The sequence below is a fragment of the Penicillium psychrofluorescens genome, assembly GCF_964197705.1.
Source record: "Penicillium psychrofluorescens genome assembly, chromosome: 1".
Lineage (NCBI taxonomy): Eukaryota > Fungi > Ascomycota > Eurotiomycetes > Eurotiales > Aspergillaceae > Penicillium > Penicillium psychrofluorescens.
Genome location: NC_133439.1, coordinates 47,501 through 72,858, shown reverse-complemented (window position 1 = coordinate 72,858; position 25,358 = coordinate 47,501). Strand labels below are relative to the sequence as shown.

Here is a 25,358-nt window from a genome sequence, read left to right as displayed (position 1 = left end):
GAAGGAGAGAAGAAGGGAATGGAGGAAAGGTGAGACAACAAAGAGGGAATCTCCGAGCGCAATAATGATGAGGCTCTCACATCTTCCTAAATCAAGAGGCAAATTTGGTGGCAGAATACACTCGCCGCCTTTACGGCCGCTCCGTAAGTCCCTCCGATCTGTGGACAGCGAGTGTCAAGGAACAAATACTGCGAAAGAACGCACCGAGGTCTTTGAATCACCAAGTTCATAGGTCGCATTGTTACATCGCACCGCCATGCTTCTAAGTCACCAAGTCTTCGAATGACACCGAGTTCGCCTTCCTTCGCCAAATCCACTCCCCATACCGAACATGCCCGGGGTACATGCCTACTCTCACCGTCGGCCTAGCCGCTCACGAATCTGTTGTCTCTCTCGAGGGAACGCGGAGAATCTAGCGCCGTGAACCTGTGTCATCCACATTTCATCTGCCACCATCAAACTGTCCTGATTGATCATGATTGTTGTTCTGCTTTCCTCAACCCCTGTTGCTACAGGGTGGACGGGGTGAAACTGTTCGAGCGGCTTCGTTTTCATCACAAATATCGTGATGGCTGGTACGGCCGCATTTTTTTAGATGAGATCGGTGAATGAGGTCATTCAATCAATGAATCAAAGTTCTATTAACCTGATAGAACCTAACTACGCCTTACACGTACAGTTCGTAAAGAACTTTTAATCAGCCTCTGATTGACCCATATTGATCAATTACGGGTTTATTTCAAAGATCAGACCCCGCTCGGCGCTTTCTCTCTTCGCTTTATTATTTGTTTCCTAAATGCAAAAAAAAGAAGGGAAACACGAGTAGCGCAGCGAAGATGACATCACGGCGATTCTAGCTGTCCCAAGGGGAGTATCTACACTCCTCAACTCTCAAGTCACTTGCCTGCTGTGTATCCAGATCCTAGTTGCCCCCTGATCTCGTTGACGACAAGACCTTCGAGCCAGTTAGTGTCTGCCTTTTTTCCGGGTTTTGTCAATGAATGAAATCGTACACCAGTCGAACCAACTTAAGCGAATTATCGATCATTAAGCGGCCCAAATGATAGGCTTAAACTTTATGCAATCTACCTTTAGACACGGGATCCTAGAGGAAACATTACCCACTGTCGAGCAGCAATATTGCGCAAGTTGACGATGTATAATACTCTCCAGAAAGCCAATGATTATGCCGAAGTCGTCGGTCACAAGGTAGTTGTGGTGCGTATCATAGATGAGGGACATGGATCGGACGGCAGAACCATGCAGTCGGCTAGAGCGATGAGTTCCACTGCCAGAATGAGACATTCTGGCCCTCCTGGGGTAGGCCTGGTCATTGACCTGACGCCACAGGGGATCGAATTCACCGGTTCCGTAGAGGTAACATTTGAGGCACTATCGGAGAACTGAAGCGAAATCCGTGCTGATCATGGATAATGCGTGAAACGGGGTATCTCGCCGACACCATCGATCACCTCCCATGAAAGCCAGCCCTAATGCTTAGAGCGCCAATTGAAAGCATTGCACGATGTAACCTCAAAGATAGCCTTTAGTCGGCTGTCGCCTTTACGGGGTAATAGACGCGGACTAAACGTTTAAGAGAGTCCACGGGGCTGTGCCACGCCCCGCTTACTTTGCCAGCCTCAACTGAGTTAGAACGGGGTATAGCGCTGCTAAGCAGGTTTTTGACTAGTCTAAGGTCGTCGCTTAGACGGAAAACCGCTACTGTAGTAAGAGTAATAATGATAGTGAAACATCTGGATTCGGCACCATGTTAGTTGAAAACGCTGGCTGTGAGGGTCCAGAAGTAACCAAGCTGTCAATGCAGCATTACCCCGCTCGACCCTGCGCCTGGATCAGTCAGTAATGTAGCATAGCTTCATTGGACTCGATAAGAGCAAATCATTAATAGTTTTCATCATCCGAGAATTTCGTTTGAAAGCAACCATTAAGCATCTCCAGTGCATCCACCTACAAGGACGCAATGGCTCGACTGGGTCGTCTTTGCGTGCTGGCTGTAGCGGCTTTTTTGACAGCTTTTGCCAGGGCCGAGTCTGTGGACGGCATTAGAGGCGTCGCTGATCGGATGCTCAACGGACATGGTGATGACTTTGATTTTGTATTGACTACGCAGAATGAGCGGTGGTCTCGCTGGAACATCCCCGACAATGACAATTACACCGTCAAATCCCATGATAATGGCAAAATTCGCATAGAAGGAACTACGCTGAGCGCGCTGTCTAGAGGGTGTGTCTTTCTATATGAAAACGGCTTCTCGCCCAGTCTAGACTCGTCAACTGACTGAACTCTAGTCTTCGTCATTATATGACTGATACGCTTCAACTCGACGAATACTGGTTTGTTGATCGCCACAAACCAGTCCCAGAGTCACTACCTCGGCCCAAACATACCTTGGAAGGCGCCAGCATCGTGCCGTGGAGGTATAATCTCAACACGGGTAAGTGTTACCATATCTGCTACTGAATGGCAGTAAGTTCCTCCGTTGACAGGATATACAGTCACCTTTTCGTATACGTTTGCTTGGTATAGCTGGGATGACTGGGAGAAACTACTCGACTGGGCCGCTCTCAGAGGTATAAATCTGCACCTTGCATGGGTCGGCTACGAAAAGATGTTTCTCGAGAGCTTCCGCGACATGGGTATGACGGACGACGAGATCATCCCTTTCTTCAGCGGGCCTGCCTTCCAGGCCTGGAATCGCTTTGGTAACATCCAGGGATCCTGGGGCGGCGTTGGCAACCTGTCGCTCTCCTGGATCGAATCGCAGTTTGACCTCCAGAAAAAAATTGTGGCGCGAATGGTCGAGCTTGGCATCACTCCAATCCTGCCGGCTTTTGCTGGATTTGTCCCTGAAGCATTTAAAAGAGTCCGCCCCAATGCCAATGTAACACAAGCGTCGAATTGGGGGGTCCCCAATGCCTACACTCGAGACACGTTCCTCAGTCCACTCGACGATGCCTACACAGAGCTGCAGCACACGTTCATCACAAAGCAGATGGACGCTTTCGGCAACATTACCAATATATACACCCTGGACCAGTATAACGAGATGTCTCCTGCCTCTGGAGATGTCAATTATCTGTCTAGCGTATCTACTAGCACCTACAATGCCCTATCTGCAGCAAACCCTGCAGCTATTTGGCTACTCCAGGGCTGGCTGTTCTACAGCGAGCAATCCTTCTGGACCCAGGAGCGGATCGATGCATATCTTGGTGGAGCTGAGGGCAGAGATAGCATGCTCATTCTCGACCTTTATTCGGAAAATCAGCCGCAGTGGCAGCGCACCAACAGCTACTCTGGTCGTCCGTGGATCTGGTGCGAGTTGCACGACTTTGGCGGCAACATGGGCTTGTTTGGACAAATCAGCAATATCACGCTCAATTCAATGGAGGCGCTACAGGACTCGGACTCATTGGTGGGCTTTGGGCTAACTCCAGAAGGCTATGAGGGGAATGAGGTGATGTACGATCTGCTCCTTGACCAGGCTTGGTCGTCGACATCGATAGACACAAAGCAGTATTTCCGCGAATGGACCACACTCCGGTACGCTGGTGCATTTACTATTCCCGCATCTCTATACAATGCTTTGGAGATGCTGCGAGCGACTGTCTACGATGTTGTCGATCCCGACGTGCCCTGCGTCGGCGTGGGAGTTTTCCAGATATTCCCCGGTCTGACCGGTCTTCTCAATCGCACGGGTCACTATCCTGCTCCTACAGCCATCCCGTACAACCCAAAAACTCTGGTGAAAGCGTGGAGCCTGATGCTCGAATCTGCGAATATGGAACTCTCGCTGTGGCAAGTTCCAGCATTCCAGCTTGATTTCGTCGACGTGACACGACAGGTGATGAGCAACGCCTTCATTGACGTCTATTCAGATCTTGTTCTGGCGTACAACAAAACCATGTCGGGATCAGCGGAGCCGAACAAGAACGCCCGCTCGTCTCAAGTCCGCAACGCCGTGTCTGAGAAGGGTAAAAAGTTGCTCGAATTTCTTACTGCCATCGATCTGGTTCTCTCGACGAATAGCCACTTTACTTTGGACCATTGGCTGAGCGCAGCACAAGATTGGGCCAATGTTATCGGGTCAGATAACATGATTGCTTTCAACGCGCGTAGTCAAGTGACAGTCTGGCAGATTGATTCACCATCACTAGACGACTACGCGGCAAAGGAGTGGTCTGGTCTGACCCAGTCGTACTACCGCGAGAGATGGGCCATCTTTGTGGGCGCCCTTGAGAAGGCGATTCGCACAGGCTCCCTCAACGAGACTGCTATGAATGCCGATATCACGACATTCGAGAAGTTGTGGCAGCACGACGGCTTCAGCAATAGTGGCCAGCCGAGGCTTCCTGCAGCTCACTTGAAGGACATTGTACATAAAGTCCAAAGAGACTGGCCATCTGTATTTTCTGTAAAGGATTAGCTTCAGATTAGGTGAATTTATAGATCAGATAATACTACTCTAACAAGTATGAACTTATGTCTCGCAAATGTATTAGCAAACCAAGGAACTAGAATTTTCCATAGTAATGCAAACAAATCACAATCGAAAGCCTGAAAGGGCCTCGAGACTGGCAAGTTGTTAACGTAGTTCCCAAGCTACACGGCCACCCAAGCGAGTCGGCCACTCTAGAACACCGTGTTAAGCCCGTCTAAATAGTATTCTTAGCTTTATAGTGCTGTATAGTGTTCTAGAGTGGCCGGGTAGCTTGGAAACTACGTTACTTTTCTTTGCCACTCCCATGTTCAAGTGATGTACTACGGTAACGCTGTTTCCGCTGCTTTTCTGAACACGCAAACTCCCGTGCAATCCCAATGCTGTGCAATGATCACTTTCATCTATTAAGTGCTTGTGAATAAATGGTTCAAATGATGTCACGGTGATCTTAAGATGGCAAGACGGCTGTCAGTCTTTTCAATCAGAAATCTTTTTTTCATATGGAGAAATGCATTGCCAGACCCTGGTAAAGCGATCACTGGTGAATTGAAAGTTACAATGATATCTTCATCCAATGACGAGAAGTTGATCTATCATTGACTTTATGACTTTACAATGATCTAATACTTGAGTCATATGCCTCATAGAGCTAGTAATATAAGTACTGAGCGTTGCTGGGATCAAAATTACAATAGTTATCCGTCTTAATGTATCAAGTGCCGAATGATACTCTAGGTATTCGCCCTCTTCCTTGATTTTGATCTCAACATGTCAGTTGGACAAAGGCAACCCAAGCCGCTTCGTCGAATCATAACAACAAATGATTCCACAAGCGGCCAAGCTATTTTTAGCGACGCGGTTAGAGAGCAGGGATCGTTTACTGGGTTCCCGGTACCCCCCCGGCAAGCCCACAACGTCAGACTATGCTCTGGCCTATAACACAACCACATTTCCTGTACAAGGGCTTTCTCCTCCAACTTCTACAAACCCAGAGTCTAAAGCCAATCTCGACATTAAGCACTATCACCCTCAGCTCTCGGATCCGTCGCCTTTGAATCCGCCGAACGGCACCTCCTGCACAGTTATTGAGGTACCTCCGGGTTCAGAGGTCCCGATGCACCGAACAGCGACCCTCGACTATGGTGTCATCATTGATGGCACTACGGAATTAGTCCTTGATTCTGGTGAAAAAAGAATAATGGCTAAGGGTGATGTATTTATTCAACGAGGCACTGCTCATGCTTGGCGGAATACGACTGGAAAGCGTGACAACTCTGGTATTTTACGTGTCTTTTTTGTATTTCAACCTGTCGAACAGGTGCGATTAGAAGATGGAAAGGTTGTCAGTCAGGACTTGAATTTGTCTCTACGTGAGACTTGAAAATAATGTGGCAGGGGCGTCTCTCTTGAACCGCTGAACAAAAGCAAGTTCTAGTCAAATATTATTATCAAATAGTCTATTTTAATTTTAAAAGTCCTAGAGTCAGATGTACGAGTGCATCTATATCATTGTATTAAGTTTTATATGGCAAGCAACGCAATTATTTTCCTTAGCACATTAGTATAGTATGACAAAGTTCATTTTATTTTGGGCTCTCTAAGGAGTCCTGCTAAGAAAAGTATAGCGAAGTTAAGTGACACATTCCCTCGATTCTAGGTGATTATTTCAAAGGTATCTGCCCCATTTTTCACTGCCATATAACTTCGACGCGCAAATTCTTTTCACAATTTTGTTGTTTGGGCGTCGACTTGAAAATGACATTTTAAATACAAAACCAATGTGAAAATTCAAACTTGTTAGGAAACTTTTAGTAATTGGCGGAGTTCAGAGCTCTGTTAACGCAGGAGCTCCTGGTGTTGGAGGCGCTGAAAACTTTGTCTGGACGAAAACCTTCTGCATACCCGGGTCACGCTTATTGAATAAATCATAGAGCTTCTCCATGTCCTCGAGTTTGACCCGGTGGGTGACCATATGAAGGGGATGGATTTGTTCCTGCTGAATATACCTCAAGAGGTCATTCCAGTACTTTTGCACAGGAGCTTGTCCATTGCCAGCGAGATGGATCCCGGTCTCCATTAAAGAACCGATGTTGAAGTGATTGCACTACATTGCCACGTCAGTAGAATCGCTTGACCATAGGAAGGACACCACACACAAAACCAGCATATACGCCCGTGACACCACAACGTCCGAACGCACGGACAGAGGTAATCATCTCGTTGAGGAGTTCAGATGTATCCGTTTCCATACCCAGTAATCTTTGGAAGTAATGAGCCCATCCTTTCGTATACTCGCCTGCAGCGCACTCAATTGCCACATCAGGTCCGCGGCCGTCGCACATTTTCTTCAGAGTTGAGGCAACAGACTCGCCCTTTGGGAGGTTCGTATACTCAATTGTCTCAAGCTTAGGTAGAATCTTTTTGACAAAGTCTAGTCGCCATTTTCCATGGCCGCCGTCAATGAGGATGACCCTACTAGCACCATTGAAGAAGCTGAATTCAGCTGCCATTTGTCCAACTGGGCCAGCTCCCCAGATTGCCACAGTGTCGCCCTTCTCAACCCCAGTGTCGACAACGGCATTCCAAGATGTTGCTAGCACATCAGAAAGGTAAAGACCTTTTTCATCAGGAACGTCGTCAGGTAGCTGAAGGAGGTTTACGTCTCCGTACGGGACGCGAACATATTCCGCTTGCCCACCGGCAAACCCCCCTGTGAAATGGGAGTATCCAAACATACCTTTAACGGGCTTTAGTATAATAGCCCCACCAATATCAACATAGCCGATTAGAGAGGAAACATACCGGCTGTGCGACGCCCATATAGCGTAGAGGCATCTTCGCTCGAATTCGTCCGCTCGCACACCGAGGACAACTTCTTCTTGCAATAATAACACTCCCCACAGGCAATTTGAAAGGACGCCACAACGCGTTCACCTACTTTAACCTTCTTGACTGCCGGCCCCACGCTTGCGATTACACCGCAGAACTCGTGGCCGAGGATATCACCTTTCTGGAGATCTGGGATAGCCTCTATAGATTGGTAACAGATAACTCATCAGCAGATCCACCAACACTTGATTAACTATTGCAGTCATGACATACCGTGGAACAGGTGCAAGTCACTCCCACAAATAGTGCTGCCCGTCACCTTAAGTATGACATCGCCTTCATCGATGATCTTCGGGCGAGCCGTCTCCACTATATCAGACTCCATAAGCAGGAAACTCGAATTATTTTGAGATGGTCAAAGTGAAGTGAAGGTCGTGATGGGCAGAATGACTGACCAACTTTAACCGAACTCTTCCCTTGCCAGGTCAAAGCTTTCATCGTATGGCTTAGGTCGCCATATCCCCGAGCAGCGTAGTTACTAACGTCTGTGGTGATCGAGGCAGACATAGCTTATTTCCGAATGTAATGGTTTATCTTCGTTTTGATCAATTAATTGTCGACCGGACGCCTTCGGGACAAGATCGCATGAATGAGGAATATATATCTGTCGCCGGACAGCGAGGCGTCTTCGGGTTTAATGACATCATCCTTGTCTCTGTGTTTGCATTAACATGATCGTATCTCGGCCAAACCGGTGAAGTGAAGGGGTGAGTTGGAATCGTGCATCTCATATTGGCGTCATACACGTCGTCGACCATTTAGATGTACGTAAGACGCTTCGTCTTTACGTGGTTCTAGGCTGGTTGGGGCTCGTATGACTTCCATATTTACACTCATCGACGGGACTAGACGTCTGAAGGGCTCATAGGACCATAAAAGCTCCTCTAGTCTGGTGGGCCCACTTATGATTCATTGTGAACAAACTTAGTACCAAAAGCGTGATGATTTTTTCAAATGTGGGGCGTCGAGATGTCATATGTACTCTTGTTACAAGTAATATAAAGCGATGTGTAATTTTGAGCACCTTCTACTGTATATGACCCAATACAACATTTCAGCGACAGGAATTGCTCAGAGAAATCCAAGTACGGACTAGTGTATCTCGGCAATTGGAATTCGAGAAAGGACGAATAAGTGTTAGTAGTAGTAGTAGTAGTAGTAGTAGTAGTAGTATTCATTTGCCCGATGTAGCTTGCCTTATATACGGCCGCTATGCGGCGAGAATGGTGCGCAGCACCCAGGCGTGTCTGTACATGGAGAGCCCAGCGGGCTCTCCATGATGCAGATCGCCCAGGATGAATATAATAGTATAGACAAAACCAGCAAAACAATAAGGAAAACCCCAGGAGTGGGTGGAGGTCACATGACAAAGGAAAAACAGTAATGAAAGTCGGATCTCCGCCCAGTTGGTGTGGTCGCGTTTCAATCCCGCATCATCAGTCCCATCAGCCCACATCATCAGCGACGCACCATCACCATGCCAAACTCCCTCGAGATCCCTTGCGCCAACTGCGCCCGCTGCTCCGGCCACCTTCAATGCCGTCCCCTATCCGGCTTCCCCGATTCACCGAGGTCTTGAGTCACCAAGTTCGCCGATCGCGTGCCGTCGCGAGGCCTCCCTGAATCACGAAGTCCTCGAATCACCGAGTTCGCCACGCCTCTTCCCTATGCAGAACGTCCCCAGATACAAGCCATCCTGCTCCCACTGTCGGCCCTGCCGCTCGCGAATTCGTTGCCTCTCAAGGGAACGCGGAGGACCTGGCCCTGTGTGCCTGCGTCGTTCACATTTCGTCTTCCACTATCACACTGTCCTCATTGGTCGTGATCATTGTTGTTCTGCGCCTGTCTCTTCTACTCCCATCGCACTGGGGTTGACGGAGTGGAATTGGCCGAGAAGCCGCGTGCACTCCATGAATTTCGTGATCGCAGGCACGGCTGCCTTCTGTTGGAGCAAGTCGTCATACTGAAGGGCTAGTGATATCCCTGCTTTGCTGAGGGCCTGGCGCATGGTCCTACGCTCTTCCTCAAAGAGGGGACATTCGAGCAGTACGTGCTTCGGGGTCTGTTGCCCCACGTCACAGGTACAGCGTGGTGAGTCGGCCTTCTTGATTCTCCAAAGGTATCGGTTTAGGCCGATGATGTTCAGTCGCATCTGCACTATGATTGAGGCTGACGCTTTTCTTTGGCCTTGCCAGAACTCGAGGACCTTCCTTGTTGGGGTCGGTAATATTCGCTTCGTTGCTTTCCCGCTCTTCTCCTTTTGATGATGATGATGATATTCTATTAACCTGATGCTACCCAACTAGTAATCGTAATGGTAATGCAGGCGCTTCATCCAACTGGAGCAAGAATATGGTCCGGACGCCAGTAAACCCACAGAACGAACATAGTACAAAGGAAATGAGCGGTGCGCCCTGACAGGAAACCAAAAAATGAAGCTATCCCCAACGAAAATCCCACAATCCTGTATCCCTTCATCCACAGCATTATCCTGCATGCCCTCCAGCATCAACAGCCCGTCTCACTCCGTCTCAATTTGTCGAGGTTCCGAATGTTCTTGCTGTCGTCGTCCTCAACCTCTCGGTGGTCGCGGCCCTGGCGTTCTGTGATACACAGCGTCTTCACCACTTGTCCATGCTAGTCAGTTACTAGCTTGTCGTTTCATCGTCTACCTCCGGCTCCAGTTCCACGCTTCTGAACTGCCCAAGGAGACCTGTTTGCAGCATGAATTCGGCAACGTAGCGAGCTGCCTGTGGGTGCGACATAATCGCATCATAATCCAACACATCCCGAAGGTCCGTCCGTGCCCGGACCTTGTCCCTCAACTCCTGCCTCAGATCAATGAACAACGGACACTGTAGCAAGACATGTCTTGGCGTTTGCGATCCCTCGCCACAGCTGCATCGATCTGATTCCGCGGCGTTGATTTTGTAGAGGAAGTGGCGAAGCCCAATCCTCATTGAGCGCATTTGCACTAGGATCGAGGCGTACGGCTTCGAGATCCCTTCAAACACTCGTAGATTCTTTTTGTCCGGAGTCCCAACCAGCCTTTGGTTCGGCTTGCCGGTCCTCTCTTTAGCCCACTCTTGTGCCCAATCCGCCTTGATGCGGCTCCGCACTTGTCGCTTGGCGGTCGTGGCCAATCGGAGGCGTCCGTCCCTCCCGCTAAAAGCGGGGGATGATCCCACAACGCCTACCCTCGCCGCTTCCTTCGCTTCAGTGTCCGCCAGCTCATTGCCATGAACTCCCACGTGTGCGGGTATCCACCGGATCGTGATGATCGGAGGGGGCGTGGGTGGTTGTTGCATGGCGCGGACGTGGTCATAAATCGCACAGAGGACGTGCTGACCAGATGGTCGCTTTGGATTCATCACCGCCTGGATGGCGGCTTGGCTGTCGGAGAAGATAACCAGTTCTCCCCGCGGCTGTGGTTGGCTTCTGAACTTCTCAAGTGCCATCTCAATGCCGCTTAGTTCTGCAATATATACTGTCGCCTGCGCAGATGTACCTAGGTGTCGGCGTTGGAAGAACGCCTCGCGTGGTGCGACGGCCGCCGCGCCAATCATTCCCTCATACCCACTTCCGTCAGTGAAGAATAGGCTCTTTGGGGCGAGAGTCCGTGGGGCTGTGAGGGCCTCACCTACCTCCGCAAGGGGCTCTTCCGCATAGATGCGGTCGTGGCTTTCGCGGGCGGCTTCTGCCTCCTCGATGATGCACTTGATGCGTGTTTCCCATGGGGCGAGCACGTACGCTTTTCTTGTTTCCCAGGGCCCACCTGACAAGATTCCATCTTTTCTCCAGCGGAGAGCCTCGAGGGGACTGAACCCTCCTAGCTTGATTTCTTTCTGGGGGCGCCTCCCCCAGGCCGGGTTGAGGCAGTCCGGCTGGGCCCATTTGGCGCCTGTCTGGATCCGTATAGCTGTTTCCTCAATCGTTTGCCGCATTTGTAGTCGGACCGGTAGGAGGTAGAGTTCCACATTTAGGGCAGCCGCACTCATGCTCTTAAATGCTCCTGCAATCATGATCGATGCGCGACGCTGGATGTGGATGAATGTGTTGACCATTCTCCGCTCTTCGACCTTTGGGATCGTGCGCGCGGCTGGGCAGAACCAGGCCGCGATTCCGTATAGCATTTGTGGGACGATGACCGCTTGGTAAACCATGCGCATGGCCATTAGAGGCGCGCCCCATGTAGACCCCGTCATGCCCCGGAGGGCTTCTAGACTGCCATTTGCCTTCGCTGCCAGTTTCTTCCGGTGGACATCAAAGCTAAGTTGCTTGTCAAGCCAGACACCAAGGTATTTCGCGGATTCTGTGGGTTGTATAGGTTCTTCTCGCCCTAGTGCGTGCACCGGCATCTGGTCGTGTCCCTCGTCCACGATGAAGTCGTAGACGTCGGCCGGGGCAGGTTGGGATAGGACAGGTGTCGGTGGCGGGGCGTCTCGAGGGTTGCTGAAATGGATAAGCTCGAATTTGTCTGGGGCGAACTTCGCCGCGTGCTTTCTGGCCCGCGTATCCGCCTTCCCTAGTGCCTCATGGAGGATCTGAACGTTCTTTGTGTATGATTCGGACTCCGCCACGATGGCAACATCGTCCACCCACCCGTATCCATTGCAGCGTGCGTCGCCCTTGGTGATGCAGCATCCTTGGACGAGGGGCGCGTTGAACAGTAGGAATAGGATTGGGGAGATCGGAGAGCCTTGCGGGATACCAGTTGGTGTAGGGAACACTTCACTCGTAAATCCTGGCAATCTGATCCTAGTGCTTCGTCCTTGAAGGAAAGAGCGCACCCATGGTTCGAACTGTCCGAGTCGCATTCTCTTCATGTTGTAGAGCAGCCGGTCGTGCGCGACGTTGTCGTACGCCCCAGACACATCCAGGAGTAGCATACTCGCCTTCTTTCCGCTCCCCCAGGCCCGGTGGACCCGGTCCAGAATCAGTTGAATCGCATGGTCGACCGATATGCCCCTTCTGCCTCCGAGGTGGGTGTTTGGGAGCAGACGGTGCTCCTCCACGGCCCACGAGATCCGCGACGCCACGATCGATTCCAGGAGTTTCCCCAACGTGTTCATCAGGGCGATTGGCCGGTAGGACTTGGGCAATCGGAAGTCCCGCGGACCGCCCTTTCGAAGTGTGACCGTGACTGATTGTTGGAAGTGGCGCGGGTTGTACCCAGTTCGTACACACGCGTCGAAGATAGATGTGGTGATGCTGATGAAGTCCTGGCAGGCAAGGAGGCACTTCCACACCCTATTCGGCAGGGTGTCTTCCCCTGGCGCGTTGTCCGGCGGCGGTCGGCGGATGGCGCTGCGGAGTTCTTGTTCAGTGACTGGGGGGAATTGCAGCTGTGGTGCTGCCACTGGCTGGTGGATATCGCGCAAGTCGGCTTGTGGCGGTTGTGGGAAGAATACCTCCCGAAGTAGTTCAGCTTTCTGGTGGTTCGTTTCTGCAAGTCCTCCGTCTGTCTTTTTCAACGCTGGGATGATGCCGCTTGAGACCTCATGGCGATTCCGCGCCCACTTTGATACCTTCCAGAGGCCGCGGGGGCCGTCTTTGATGGTGCCTTCCACCCACTGGCGGAAGCCCTGTCGTGTTGCTTGCTTGATTACCTTGCCTTTTCGGTTTCTTGCGGATTTGTACTCGTCCCGATCTTCTTGCGTTTCTGTCCGCTTCCATCGCCGAAAGAGATGTCGTGTGGTTTCGATCGCTTCTGTGCATTCTGTTGTCCACCCCTGTCTGGCCCACGCCGACGGACGGGCCCAGGGGGTAGATTCCTGCACCGCTCGTTGCACAGTTTCCATCAAGTACTCCACCGCGTCGTCGATGGTCCGCGGCAAGACATCCCCTTCCCGTGGCAGGTTCATCCACCTCTTGCCCAGCAGGTTGGCTGACACAAATTCTAGGAACTTCTCTTCGTCCATGGACTTCCAGTTGCGACGGCGCGTCGGTTCTTCGGCCTGCGTTTCGACATCCAGTATGGTGTAGATGGGCAGGTGGTCGGAGTCCGCGTGCACCTTCTCATTCACCTCGCACGCCACCATCCTGTCCGCCAGCGCTTGGGAGCCCATGACCAGGCAGGTCAATCGACGTCCGGCTTTTGGCATCCTCTCTGGTGATCGTGCCAGGGGGCAACCAGAAGTCTAGCTCGGCCGAGTCCATCAGCTCCAACAAGTCCTCTGCTTTCCCATCCTGTACTGCGTTGTCTCCTCCCCAGACGGGGTGGTGAAGGTTGAAATCCCCTAGAACCGGGTATGAAAACCCCCTCTGCTCACGCACCGAAGGCAGCACGCCCTTCAGGAGATCCAACGCTCCCCATACCCCTTGTTCATTATATACATTTACTATCCTAAGCTCTCCCGCTGACTGCGTTTTGATTCGGAGCTCGTGGCAATCCCGGGAGTGTACGAAGTGCGTCCACCCATTCAACTTCTTCGACACATACATACAGACCCTTGCCCTTTCGCAAGTTTCCGCCTCCGTCGGCCATACGAGGTCGTGCGTCTGCTTTGCAGGATGGTGGGTATCATCCTTGAACGGATTCCTCCACGGCTCCTGGATTGCAATGACCTCCGCCTGCAGCACGACCGGATCTCGCAGAAACTGCGCCATCACCACATCCTTCGATCGGTTCACGTTATATTGGTAGACGGTGAGTTGTGTATTCATTGACGCAAGGATTTCGAGAGAGATTTCCTATTGTTTCGTTGCTTCAGCTTGGTCGGTAGCCGGGTGCGAGTCGCGGTGATATTTATCTCAGTCTCCGTAAGGCGTCGCTTGCGAGGATTGCCCCCATTCGCTCTCCTCCCGAAGATAGGCTGGTTTTCCTTCCCTGAATAGTTCGGTTTGTCGTTCGGTGCTCCGCTCCTCGATGTGTTCGTGTTGATCTCAGTGAGGGCTGAGCTGCCAATCGAGGAGGGCTGAAATTCCCCATCGCTCTGTCGGTCCCGTTCAGGCTCCGAGGTGAGGTCTTGACGCTGGTGGTTTTGGAGTTGGCGCTCCAGATCCTCTATGTTGATGTACTCGTTGCTTGCTTGGTTGGCGCTCTCGATTTTATCTACAATCCTCCGTGATTTCCTGACTTCTGCGCTGCCCGAACTAGCCTTGCTTCGCCGGGACGAGGCTTTCGACGTCACCTTCTTGGACTGCGCTCTCTTGTGTGGCGCATAGATTGATTCGCTGAGCGGTGTGAAGGGGTTGGATTCCTCCCTCCCCGCAACTTCAGTGTGCTGCTGTCCCTGATTCTCAGTCTGTGGACTGTCCACAGGTTGCTGGCTCTGGGTTGGCTCGCTCGGCTGTGCTGCCTCCGCGGCCGTGAAGTGGAAAACTGCATGGCAGTCCTCGCTGGTGTCCATCGATTCAGACACCTGAGCAGCTGGCTGCGGCTGCTTGCTCTTCCTGGTTCTGCTCGACGGCGCACTTGCCGCTTTTCGAGCCCCCTTCCCCTTAATCTGACCGGGTTGCATGCCGGTCATACTTCGGATCGCAGATGTCTGCGTTTGTCCCCCGTTGCTAGGACGTGCGGCTGAGACTGAGTCGCTACCCTCAGTGCTCGATTCCCCTTGTGGCGTTCCCCACGAGCTGGCGGTGGACGGCTGCAACGGCGGAGACGGTTGGTTGATAGAGAAGTACGCCGGGACAGGGTGGTACCACGGTCGATGCCGTGCCATCTCCTTCATGCGCTCAACCTCCCGTACTCTGTCCGGGCAGTCCAGACTCCACGCCGCATGTGCATCCCCACAGTTGATGCACTTGTTTCTATCGAGTGATCCGTCCTGCTTCTGCTGACAGCTCCGAGATAGATGATCAGCAGCGCAGTGTACACATTTCGGTTTGTTTGGACAAGTGGCTCCTATGTGTCCCCATTTTTGACAGTTGTGGCACTGACGTACGCGGGTGGTGCGGTCATGATGATGATGATGATGATGATGATGATATTCTATTAACCTGATGCTACCCAGCTAGCGTCGCAATGGTAATGCAGGCGCTTCGTCCGACCGAAGCAAGAATATGTCCAGACGCCAGTAAATCCCGCTCAGAAAGAATGGCTCGTACAAAGGAAATAGAGCAGATGCTCAAACAGGAAAAATTGAAGCCATTCCCAACGCCCCCGTCCCACGCAATGAAATAAATGAGTGAATGCAGACCCCATCATCCCTCGGTCCTGTTGTCCCCGTACCTCGCCCTCCCTGTCAGCCCGTCTGGCCACAGTATCACATCCTCGCTCCGTCTCAATTAATGGCGTTCAGTGATGCTCATGCTGTCGTCGTTGCCAGCTTCTCAGCAGCCAGAAACTTCTTCCCATCGGTAGTACGCAGCGTCTTCACCGACCTGTCCGTTCTGGTCCTTCCCAGTATGTTAGCGTTCAGTTTCGTCTTCCGCAGGCTCAAGTTCGACGTCGCAGTGACGGAACTGCCCTAGGAGAGGAGACCAGTTTGTAGCATGAATTCGGCGACGTAGCGAGTCGCCTGCGGGTGAGACAGGATAGCCTCATAATCCATCGAGTTCCCCCAAAGATCAGTTCGGGCTCTAATCTTCTGCATGAGAGCCTTCCTCAAATCAGTGTACAATGGGCACTGTAGGAGGACATGTCTCGGAGTCTGAGAGCCCTCCTCACAGTCGCACCGATCTGATTCAGCCTCATTGATTTTATACAGGAAATGGCGTAGGCCAATCCTCATCGACCGCATCTGCACCAGAATTGAGGTGTACGGCTTTGACAGACCGTCGAAGAGCTTCAGATTTTTCTTCTGAGGCATCTCCGTCAGGCGCTGATTTGGTTTCCCTGTCTTCTCCTTTGACCACTCTGAGGCCCATCTTGCCCTAACTCGGTCCCGCACCGCCCGCCGAGCGTTGGTCGCGAGCCGAAGCCCGCCGGAGCAATTATTCTCCGACCCCGCGTCCGTACTCCCACTCTCTTGAGCCGCCTCCTTCGCCGCAATGTCCGATAGCTCGTTGCCGTGAACGCCCACGTGTGCGGGGACCCATCGGATAGTGATCGAGGGCGGGAGCTCCTCTGAGGTCGAGGGCTATAGTGAGAGAGATGTGGGCGTAATGGCTCGGACATGGTCATAAATCGCACAGAGAACGTGCTGACCCGATGGGCGTTTGGGGTTTTGGATCGCTTGGATAGCGGCCTGACTGTCCACGAAGATAACCAGTTCGCGGGCAGGGTTGGCTTTGAAACTGGCGAGGGCCATTTCGATGCCAGTAAGCTCGGCCAGATAGACCGTCGATTGTTCAGAGCTGCCGAGGTGCCGGCGCTCGGTGGTAGCCTCCTGGGGTGCCACCGCGGACGCACCGATTGATCCTTCAAATCCGCTTCCGTCTGTGAAGAACAGACGGGTCTGTGGTGTGAACTCAGCGATGGGGTCTATACACAGTTTATCAAGTTCTTTTCCCAATGTTTCAGAGCAGATACGCTCACACGCTTGTTGTGCCGTGTCTGCATCTTCAATGATGCAGTCTACGCGCCTTTCCCATGGCGCGAGAACAAATGCCTTCCGAGACTCCCACGGGCTGTCTCCATAGAGTATTTCAACCTTCTTCCAGCGGAGGGCCTCCAGTGGTGAATATCCACCGAGTCGGACGTACTTCGGTTTCCTCTTCCCCCACATTGGATGTAGGCATGCTGGTTGCGCCCATTTGGCACCTGTCTGGATTCGTATCGCAGTATTTTCGATGGTCTGCTGCATCTGGAGCCGGATGGGTAGAAGATATAGTTCCACGTTTAGGGCCGCAGCGCTCATGCTTTTAAAAGCGCCGGCGATCAGGATAGATGCACGTCGCTGGACTTTGACAAACGTGTTGACCATTCGGTTCTCTTCCTTCTTTGGTATCGCCCTCGCGGCGGGACAGTACCATGCTGCCACACCATACAGCATTTGTGGAATGACCACCGCCTGGTAGATCAGGCGCATGGCCATCAGCGGAGCGCCCCATGTAGAGCCTGTCATACTCCGAAGAGCCTCTAGACTCCCACACGCTTTGGCTGTGAGCTTCGCGCGGTGTACATCGAATTTAAGGCCCTTGTCAAGCCAGACACCTAGGTATTTCGCCGCTGCGGCTGGCTGGATGATTTGGCCGGACGTCTGCACTGACATCTGGTCGTTCCCCGGATCCTCGACGACTATGTCGTAGATATCCTGCTCCGTCGCCGCTTCTTGGGTCGTTTGCTGTTCTTGAGTGTTGAGCTGCTCACTTGGGGCGCTCTCTTCGCGGGGATTGCTGAAGTGTATGAGTTCAAACTTGTCTGGTGCGAATTTTGTCGCGTGCCGCTTCGCCCAGATGCCTGCTTTCCCAAGGGCCTGCTGAAGGAGCTCCGCATTGCGCGCATACGATGCCGACTCCACGATCATTGCCACATCGTCAACCCATCCGTACCCATGGCATTCGGCTCCGTCAGGCCCGCGGATGTAGCATCCACGTACCAGAGGTGCATTGAACAAGAGAAAAAGAATTGGGCAAATCGGGGAGCCTTGGGGAATGCCAGTTTCTGTAGGGAACAGCTCGCTGACGTACCCTGGGAGCTTGATTTGGGTTCGCCTGTCCGACAGGAACGACTGTACCCACGGCACAAAGTGCGCAAGGCCGAGTTTCCTCATGTTGTGGAGCAGTCGTTGGTGGGACACGTTGTCGTACGCTCCCGATACGTCAAGCAGCAGCATACTTACCTTCCGGCTGCTCCCCCAGGCCCGATGTACCCGATCATTTGATTGACGAAGAAAGTGAGGAAATTGATGCCCAGCCAGCGCCCGAAAAATCCTGGGACCTGGGAGATGATGACTTGAACTGGATTTTCAACCAGTATCAATCAATCAATCAATCAATCAAAGTTCTATTAACCTGATGGAGCCTAACTAGTTGCGTCGAGGCTATGCAGGCGCTTCTTCCAACCCGAAGCAGAACTTGGTTTCCCAACTCCGGATTCGCCGTCGCAGTAAACAGTCATACAAAGGAAAGCTGGCCTCCGGAGGAGGCCAGTACAGAAAAGAGTGTATACAATCCCATACAAAATTCAAATCCCAAAAGTATCACAAGCCCACAACACTCCTACTACTTCCCCTCGTCTCCGCAAATTGCTCCCGCTTCTCCTTCATCAGTCCCTCTCCAAGTGCTTCAGATTCTCCATTAATCGCGATAGCGTAGTGGATCGGTGGTTGGTGAGTATCCTGGCCATTCTCGGTGGTCCAGTCTTGGTGTTCCTCAGTAAATGCACAGCGTCTTCACAACCTACTCTATGGCCGCAAGGCCGATTTGTTCGTCGTCATCATCGTCGTCTGGTTCCGGCTCAACGTGTCGGAACTGTCCGAGGAGACTAGTTTGGTGCATCATCGCAGCAGCGTAGCGGGCTGCGCGCGGGTGAGATACGATCGCTTCGTATTCAGTTGTACTGCCAAGATCGGTGCGAGCGATCTTGTTGAGCATGGTTCGCCGCAGATCGCTGTACAGCGGGCACTGGAGCAGTATGTGTCTCGGTGTTTGAGACCCCTGATCACAGCCACAGCGATCTGATTCCCTCTCCTTGATCTTATATAGGAAGTGGCCCAGACCGATCCGCATCGACCTCATCTGGATAAGTATCGACGCATATGGTTTAGATAGGCCCTCATACAACCCCAGAGCCTTCCGATTCGGCGCCTCGATCAAGCGCTTAGTCGGCCTGGCTGTCTTCTCCCTCTCCCACTGTTTCGCCCATCGTTCGCGGATACGCTTGCGCACGCATCGTTTTGCCGCGGATGCGAGACGGATCAACTGTTTCTCCGCATCCGCACCCGTTGAATCCCCCGCTCCCCACTGTGCGGCGGATTTCGCAGCCTCATCCGCGCGCTCATTGCCAGAAACACCCGCATGGGCTGGGATCCACCGGAGGGTGATCGATGTGGGCGTTTGCCGCGATCGGATGGCTCGTACGTGGCTGTAAATCCGACGGAGCACGTATTGGCCGGACGGTCGCTTTGGATTCTGCGCCGACTTGATCGCGGCCTGGCTATCAGAGAAGATCACCAGTTCTCTGGCTCTGTCTTCTTTCGCTCGACTTGCGTACGAGCTTAGGGCCATTTCGATCCCTGAGAGCTCTGCCGCGTACACGTTGAATTGGGAGTCCGTTCCGAGATGCCGTTGCATCAGTGTCGCGTCCCTCAGATCCACCGCGGATGCACCTACGAGTCCTGCGTTTCCACTGGCATCAGTGTACATGCATCGGATCGCTCCGTCGGCGAGTGCGGCGTCCGCTTCAATCCTCTCATGGGTCTGGAGGGCGGCCTCCGCGTCCTCAATAACACATCTTATGCGCCCCTCCCACGGGGGAAGCACAAATGCAGTCCTTGATTCCCACTGTATCCCTTCTTGTCCTTTGGCTGGCGCCAATGGGCCGTGTTTCTTCCACTTTAATGCTTCCAAAGGTGTGGTTCCACCTCGCCTCATCTCCGCGGGCTTTCGCTTGGTATAGAGGCCATCGGGCACCGCCCACGGCACTCCCGTTTGGATTTGGATGGCAGTTTCCTCAATGACTTGTTGCATCAAGAGGTTGATTGGTGTGAGGAATAGTTCAACATCCAGTGCCGCCGCTGACGTGCTCTTGAAAGCACCACTGATCATTATGGCCGCGCGCTTTTGGATCCTTGTAAACCCTTTGGTGACCCGCGATTGCTCTGCGGCTGGCATATTGCAGCTTGCCGGACTATACCACGCCGCGAGACCCCAGAAGAGCTGCGGGATGACCACGGCCCTATAGATCTTGCGCATCGATGATAGTGACGTGCCCCAGGTCGATCCAGTGATTCCCCGGAGTGCCTCCAAGCTGCTGTTGGCCTTCGTAATGACCTTCGTGCGGTGCGTTGAAAAATCAAGGTGCTTGTCTAGCCAGACCCCTAGGTACTTTGCGTGTGGTGAGGCTTCGATCGTTTGGTCTGGTAGTTGCAATGGCATGTGTTCGTTCCCCTCGTCGTCCACCCTGAATTCGTAGATATCGTCTGTCGGTATTTCTTGGGGTGTCGGTGTTGGCGCTAGCGCTGGCTCTGGCGTTAGAGAGGTTGATGTTGCTGTCGGTGCGTCTTTGGCGAGACGTGGGTTGCTGAAGTGAATAAGTTCGAATTTTTCTGGGGCGAACCTGGCTGAGTGTCGCTTCGCCCAGAGATCTGCCTTCGCGGCTGCTTGTTTCAGGATTTCAATATTGCGTGCGTAGGACTCCGAAACCGCCATGATACAGACGTCATCCACCCATCCAAACGCACTCGCGTGGCCTCCGCACGGTAGGAGGGGAAGCGTGCATCCCCGGACGAGAGGTGTGTTGAACAGAAGAAACAGGATCGGTGATATCGGAGATCCTTGGGGGATCCCTGTCGGTGTTGGTATCGGATCACTGAGGAAGCCCGGAAGGCGGATCCTTGTGCTCCTTCCTTGTAAGAACGATTGGATCCATGGTGCAAAGTGGCCGAGCCTGGACTTCTTCATGTTGTATAGTAGTCGCTCGTGTGAGACGTTGTCGTATGCCCCCGATACATCCAGCAATAGCATACTGACCTTGCGGTCGATGCCCCATGCGTTATGGACCTAGTCAAGGATCAACTGGATAGTGTGGTCGACTGAGACCCCCTTTCTTCCTCCAAGATGTCCTTTCGGTAGGATCCCCTTCTCCTCCGCCGCCCATGATATTCTCGTTGCAATGATAGATTCCAGAAGCTTGCTGAGGGTGTTTAGCAAGGCCACTGGTCGGTATGACTTCGGCATTCTATAGTCCCTTGGCCCCCCCTTACGGAGGGTGACTGTGATTGAGGATTGGAAGTGCCGTGGGTTGTAGCCAGTTCGTATGCAGGCGTCGAAGATTGAGGCGATTATGCGGACGAATACTGATACACCTTCTGATCCTGTCGCGAGCAGCCGCCAGATCTTATTTGGCACCGTGTCGTCCCCTGGCGCCTTGTCCGGTGGCGCCCTGCGAATGGCATCCTTCACCTCTTGCACGGATACTGGCTCGAACTGAATCTGTTCAACCTCACGCCTGTCCCTCTGGATGTCGTCGAGGTCTGGGATTGGTGGTTGAGGGAAGAAGACCTCCTTCAGGACGTCGACTTTAGCCTGGTCAGTGTCTGCCAGACCACCGTCTGGTTTCTTCAGCGAGGGGACAATGCTCCCGGACGACGCTTCCGCACGGTTTCTTGCCCATTTGCCGATCTTCCATAATCCCTTTGGCCCCTCCTCCGTCATTTCCCTTACCCATTTCCGGTACGCATCCCGGGAGGCCTTCGATATGACCTTGCCCTTACGGTTTCGCGCGCTGCAGTAGGTCTGCCAGTCTTCGTCCTCCCCCGATGCTTTCCATCGTCTATATAGTTGCCTTGTCACTTTGATGGCTTCGCGGCACTCGGGGGTGAAGCTGGGATTCGCCCAAGCGGATGGGCGTGTCCATGGTGTGGATTCCTGTACACCTCGCTGGACGACTTCCATCACGTATTCCACTGCATCATCAATGTGCCGTGGGTGCACCCCGTCTCCGCGAAGTTGCAGCCATGGTTTGCCCTGTAAGTTAGCATTGACGAACGTGAGAAACTTATCTTCATCCATTGCCTTCCAGTTCCTCCGCTTCACCTCCGTCGGTTGTGACGTTTCGAAATCGATGATCGTGCGTATCGGCAGGTGGTCGGAATCTGCATGGATCCCCTCTGGAACGCAGCAATCGATCATCCTTCCATCCAGCCTCTCTGAGGCGAACACTAAGTCGATCGTCGACTGGCTCCCCGCCTGAGCACGCGTGATGGTACCCGGTTTTAACCAGAGATCTAGCGCCCGCGCCTCTGCGTCATCCAGCCAGTCGTCTGCAGCCTCGTCCTGTTGGGCTCCTTCCCCTCCCCAGAACGGGTGGTGCAAGTTGAAATCCCCCACGATCAGGTAGGAGACTCCCGGCTCCTCCGCCTGCTCCCTCGCTGACGGAATCAACTGTGAGAGTAGTTGAACCGTGTCCTCCCCGTTCTCTGGCTGATTATATACATTGAATATGCGCAGCTCCCTTGCCTCGTTCTGGTGTCGCAGCCGAAGTTCCTGGCAATCTCTGGAGTGCACTACATGCGTCCATCCCTCTACCTGTTTCGAGACGAACATGCACACCCTCGCCCGCTGTCCTCCCGTTTCGTTTGACTGGGGGTATAGCAGTTGGTGGGTCTTCTTGGCCGGATGGTGTGTGGTTTCTTGGTATGGATTCGCCCACGGTTCCTGAATGGCAATAACGCTCGCCTGGAGAACTGTGGGGTCCCTCATGAACTGGGCCATGACGACGTCTTTCGACCGGTTCGTGTTGTATTGAATGATTGTGAGTTCGCTATTCATTTAAAGATGAACGGGGTGCAGGTTTCTTGGTTGATTTCGGTTTCTTAGTGGCCTTCTTTCTAGCCTCCTTCAGTGAGCTTCGGTTGCTGAATCCTGTCGAGATGATCCCTTCTCCAACTGGGGCATCTGCCCCGTGCTTGCGCTTCATCGGGCGACTCCGCCCTGCAGGTGCGGATTTCGTGGATTTGGCCGCGTTTGGGAAAACTGGCTTGAGGTTCTCCTTGCCCGAAGCCTTGCGGGCCACACTACCTTTTGATGTGTTGCTATTCTTCTCAGTGAGCGCCGAAGACGGCCGATACTCGGTGTTTTGGTCGTTGGTGCTTGCAAGATCATCGATATATATCGGTAGCTGATCATGTTTCTCCCGTAGGCCCTCGTCGAACACGGCATCCCCATCTTTATCCTGCTGCCCAAGGCAGGCCTTCTTTACTGCTTCGGACACCCTCGTGGTCATACGAGTCATCCGACGCGGGATCTCACTGATCCTTTTAGAGGCCTTAGATGGCCGCCTCGACGGTTCAGATTGTGTCTGTGTCGGTGTATGGATCGATCGGTGGATGGAATCCGTGATGGCCTGGACCTGGGATACCTCTTGTTGTTGCAATGGTCGCGACTGGCTCGCCGCGGGGTCTTCCCTTGTGTCCATGGCCTCACTGGCCTCTTGGACCCCCTTCTTGTTCTTCCCCTTCCTGCCCCCCTTGGTGCTCGTCTTGAAGCCACTCTGGGACACTCTGTTCGCATTGCTCGAGGTGGCTACTGATGGTGTGTCCACCCCCTTCTCTGCCTGCTGACTGGTTTGTAGGCTCGACACACTTCGCACAAGACCTGAGTCTCCGTGTGTCTGCTCCCCGCTGGAGGAGCGTGCGGATGATCCTGAGCCGCTACTCACAGGATCGGTTCCCTGTGGAGCCGACGATCCCTCTGTCCTCGATCCCACTGATTGCTGGGACATGGAGATATGGGCCGGCACGCGGTGATATCGAGGTCGAACTGCCCGTCTCGCCTCCACGCGCTCGATCTCCTTCCGGAAGGCCTCGCACCTCTTCGACCAGCCGGAATGTGCGCCCCCGCAATTGGCGCACTTACGTTCTGATAGCATTCCGTCCTGTTGCCGTTTGCACTCCCGAGAAAGGTGCTCTTCAGCACAGAACACACATTTGGCTCCGTTGGAGCAGGTTGTTCCTATGTGTCCGTATTGTTGACATCGGTGGCATTGGCGGATGCGAGCAGCCCGGTCGTACAGGACCGTGGTCAGACTATCATCCCCCACCAGGGTGTTTAGGTCGATTGCCTTGTTGGCTGTCACTGGAGAGTTCAGCTCGATAATCATCGACCCTGCCTTCTTGCCCTCAGGGATAGCGGCCCAATGCAGTTTGATGACCTTGGCGTCTGCGCCCCAGGTGTACTGGTTCGAGGTTTCCAGTTCCTTGATCAATCGCTGCTGCTCCTGCTCGTTCCCCAATTCCGCTGCCTTGTTGAGTCTGAGGGTCTTGACGTTGACATCGTGTACAACGATTCCCCAGGTTGGCAAATGAACCTTAGCCTCTTTGCAAAGGCTTTTGGCCCATCCTTGGTGCGTACGTGCAATCTCTGCTTCTTTTGCAGAGCGCATCGTAAAGCAGATGTCTCCCGACTTCAGTTGCCGGACGGCCACGAAGGCCACCGACGCCAGAGTCGGTACACCAAAGCGGTGCGCCGCATCCACCTTCGCCTTTTCAGCGCGCCTCTTTACGTCTTTTGCAGTCAGTCCCCGGTAGCGCTTGACTGCGTCGGTGTCCCCAAGGTGGACAATAACTTCACGATCCTCGCCAAGCTCGGACCGAGTTATTCCGGGACTGCTGTCCGACCCATGCGCCGACAGATGGTGGGCTGGCGCCGGGGGACGTCCTTGTCTGACGGCATCGGCAAAGGATCTTGCGCGATTCTGAGGCGCATCTGTGGAGATGCGGACGGCATTGATATCCTGGCGGATCTGGAGGGTCTCCTGGCGAAGGGCATCCATGTCCTTCTTCCAGTCCGCCCCCCAGCGGGTTTTTCACCAGTTCCAGGGTCAGAATTTCCATGTTCTTGACATACTGGAGCACCGGTGGGGGGACCCGGATGTTATTATGACTCTGGATGTGCTCCAGAAGCCGCTTCGCATCGTGGTTGGCGTTCAAGATGCGTTCAGTGAGGTTTCGTGGCTCGGCTTCCGCACCCCCTGAAAGGGGTGGCCAATCACTCCCAGGCGCCACCATAGTGATAACCACTCGATTGTGGTATCAAATGATAGCGCTTGAGGGTATTTAAAACTGAGCAAAAGATGATGGGCGTAGCCCTTGGCGTTGGCGTGCGATTTCAAAAATTCGATTTACGCAGAAATGTGACCAGCCTGGTCAGCGCTGCCTGAGGCGACCGTGCCTGGCACGTGACATGGGTTATGTAGATAGTAGGGACTCTCTTTGCTTCTTCTTCTTTCCCTTCTCCAACTTGGAAGTCCCGTCGTCCATAGCACTCAAATTGAATACCTTCATCGTTTTCTTTTCTGATCTGGCTGCCCGGTCACAGAAATATATGTTTTTTTCGCAGCTGGCTTGGTTCATGAGATATTTCAAAAATTCGATTTAGCGCTTGAGTTGTTGTTTTTTTTTATGGATCCCGGCAGACAGCCACGCCGCGGCGACCATACCAACCCCCACCCAGGCGTCCG

At 53.0% G+C, this 25,358-nt stretch overlaps 3 protein-coding genes across 3 annotated transcripts; 1 reads left to right on the top strand and 2 right to left on the bottom strand.

The window, feature by feature from the left end:
• Positions 1 to 1,981: 1,981 nt before the first annotated feature.
• PFLUO_LOCUS3 (uncharacterized protein) lies at positions 1,982 to 4,444 on the top strand (the record flags this gene model as incomplete). The annotated part of the gene is made up of 3 exons (XM_073780221.1): positions 1,982 to 2,244; positions 2,310 to 2,455; positions 2,517 to 4,444. 3 exons carry the CDS (start codon positions 1,982 to 1,984, stop codon positions 4,442 to 4,444), a joined length of 2,337 nt encoding a protein of 778 aa, XP_073634102.1.
• Positions 4,445 to 6,284: 1,840 nt separating this feature from the next.
• Positions 6,285 to 7,673, bottom strand: PFLUO_LOCUS2 (uncharacterized protein; the record flags this gene model as incomplete). Its single annotated transcript, XM_073779110.1, has 4 exons — positions 6,285 to 6,563; positions 6,616 to 7,169; positions 7,262 to 7,489; positions 7,562 to 7,673. The coding sequence occupies 4 exons, from the start codon at positions 7,671 to 7,673 to the stop codon at positions 6,285 to 6,287; spliced, it is 1,173 nt and encodes a 390-aa protein (XP_073634101.1).
• A 6,337-nt stretch (positions 7,674 to 14,010) lies between these two features.
• PFLUO_LOCUS1 (uncharacterized protein) lies at positions 14,011 to 14,700 on the bottom strand (the record flags this gene model as incomplete). Its single annotated transcript, XM_073777999.1, has 1 exon — positions 14,011 to 14,700. One exon carries the CDS (start codon positions 14,698 to 14,700, stop codon positions 14,011 to 14,013), a length of 690 nt encoding a protein of 229 aa, XP_073634100.1.
• Between the last annotated feature and the right edge of the window lie 10,658 nt (positions 14,701 to 25,358).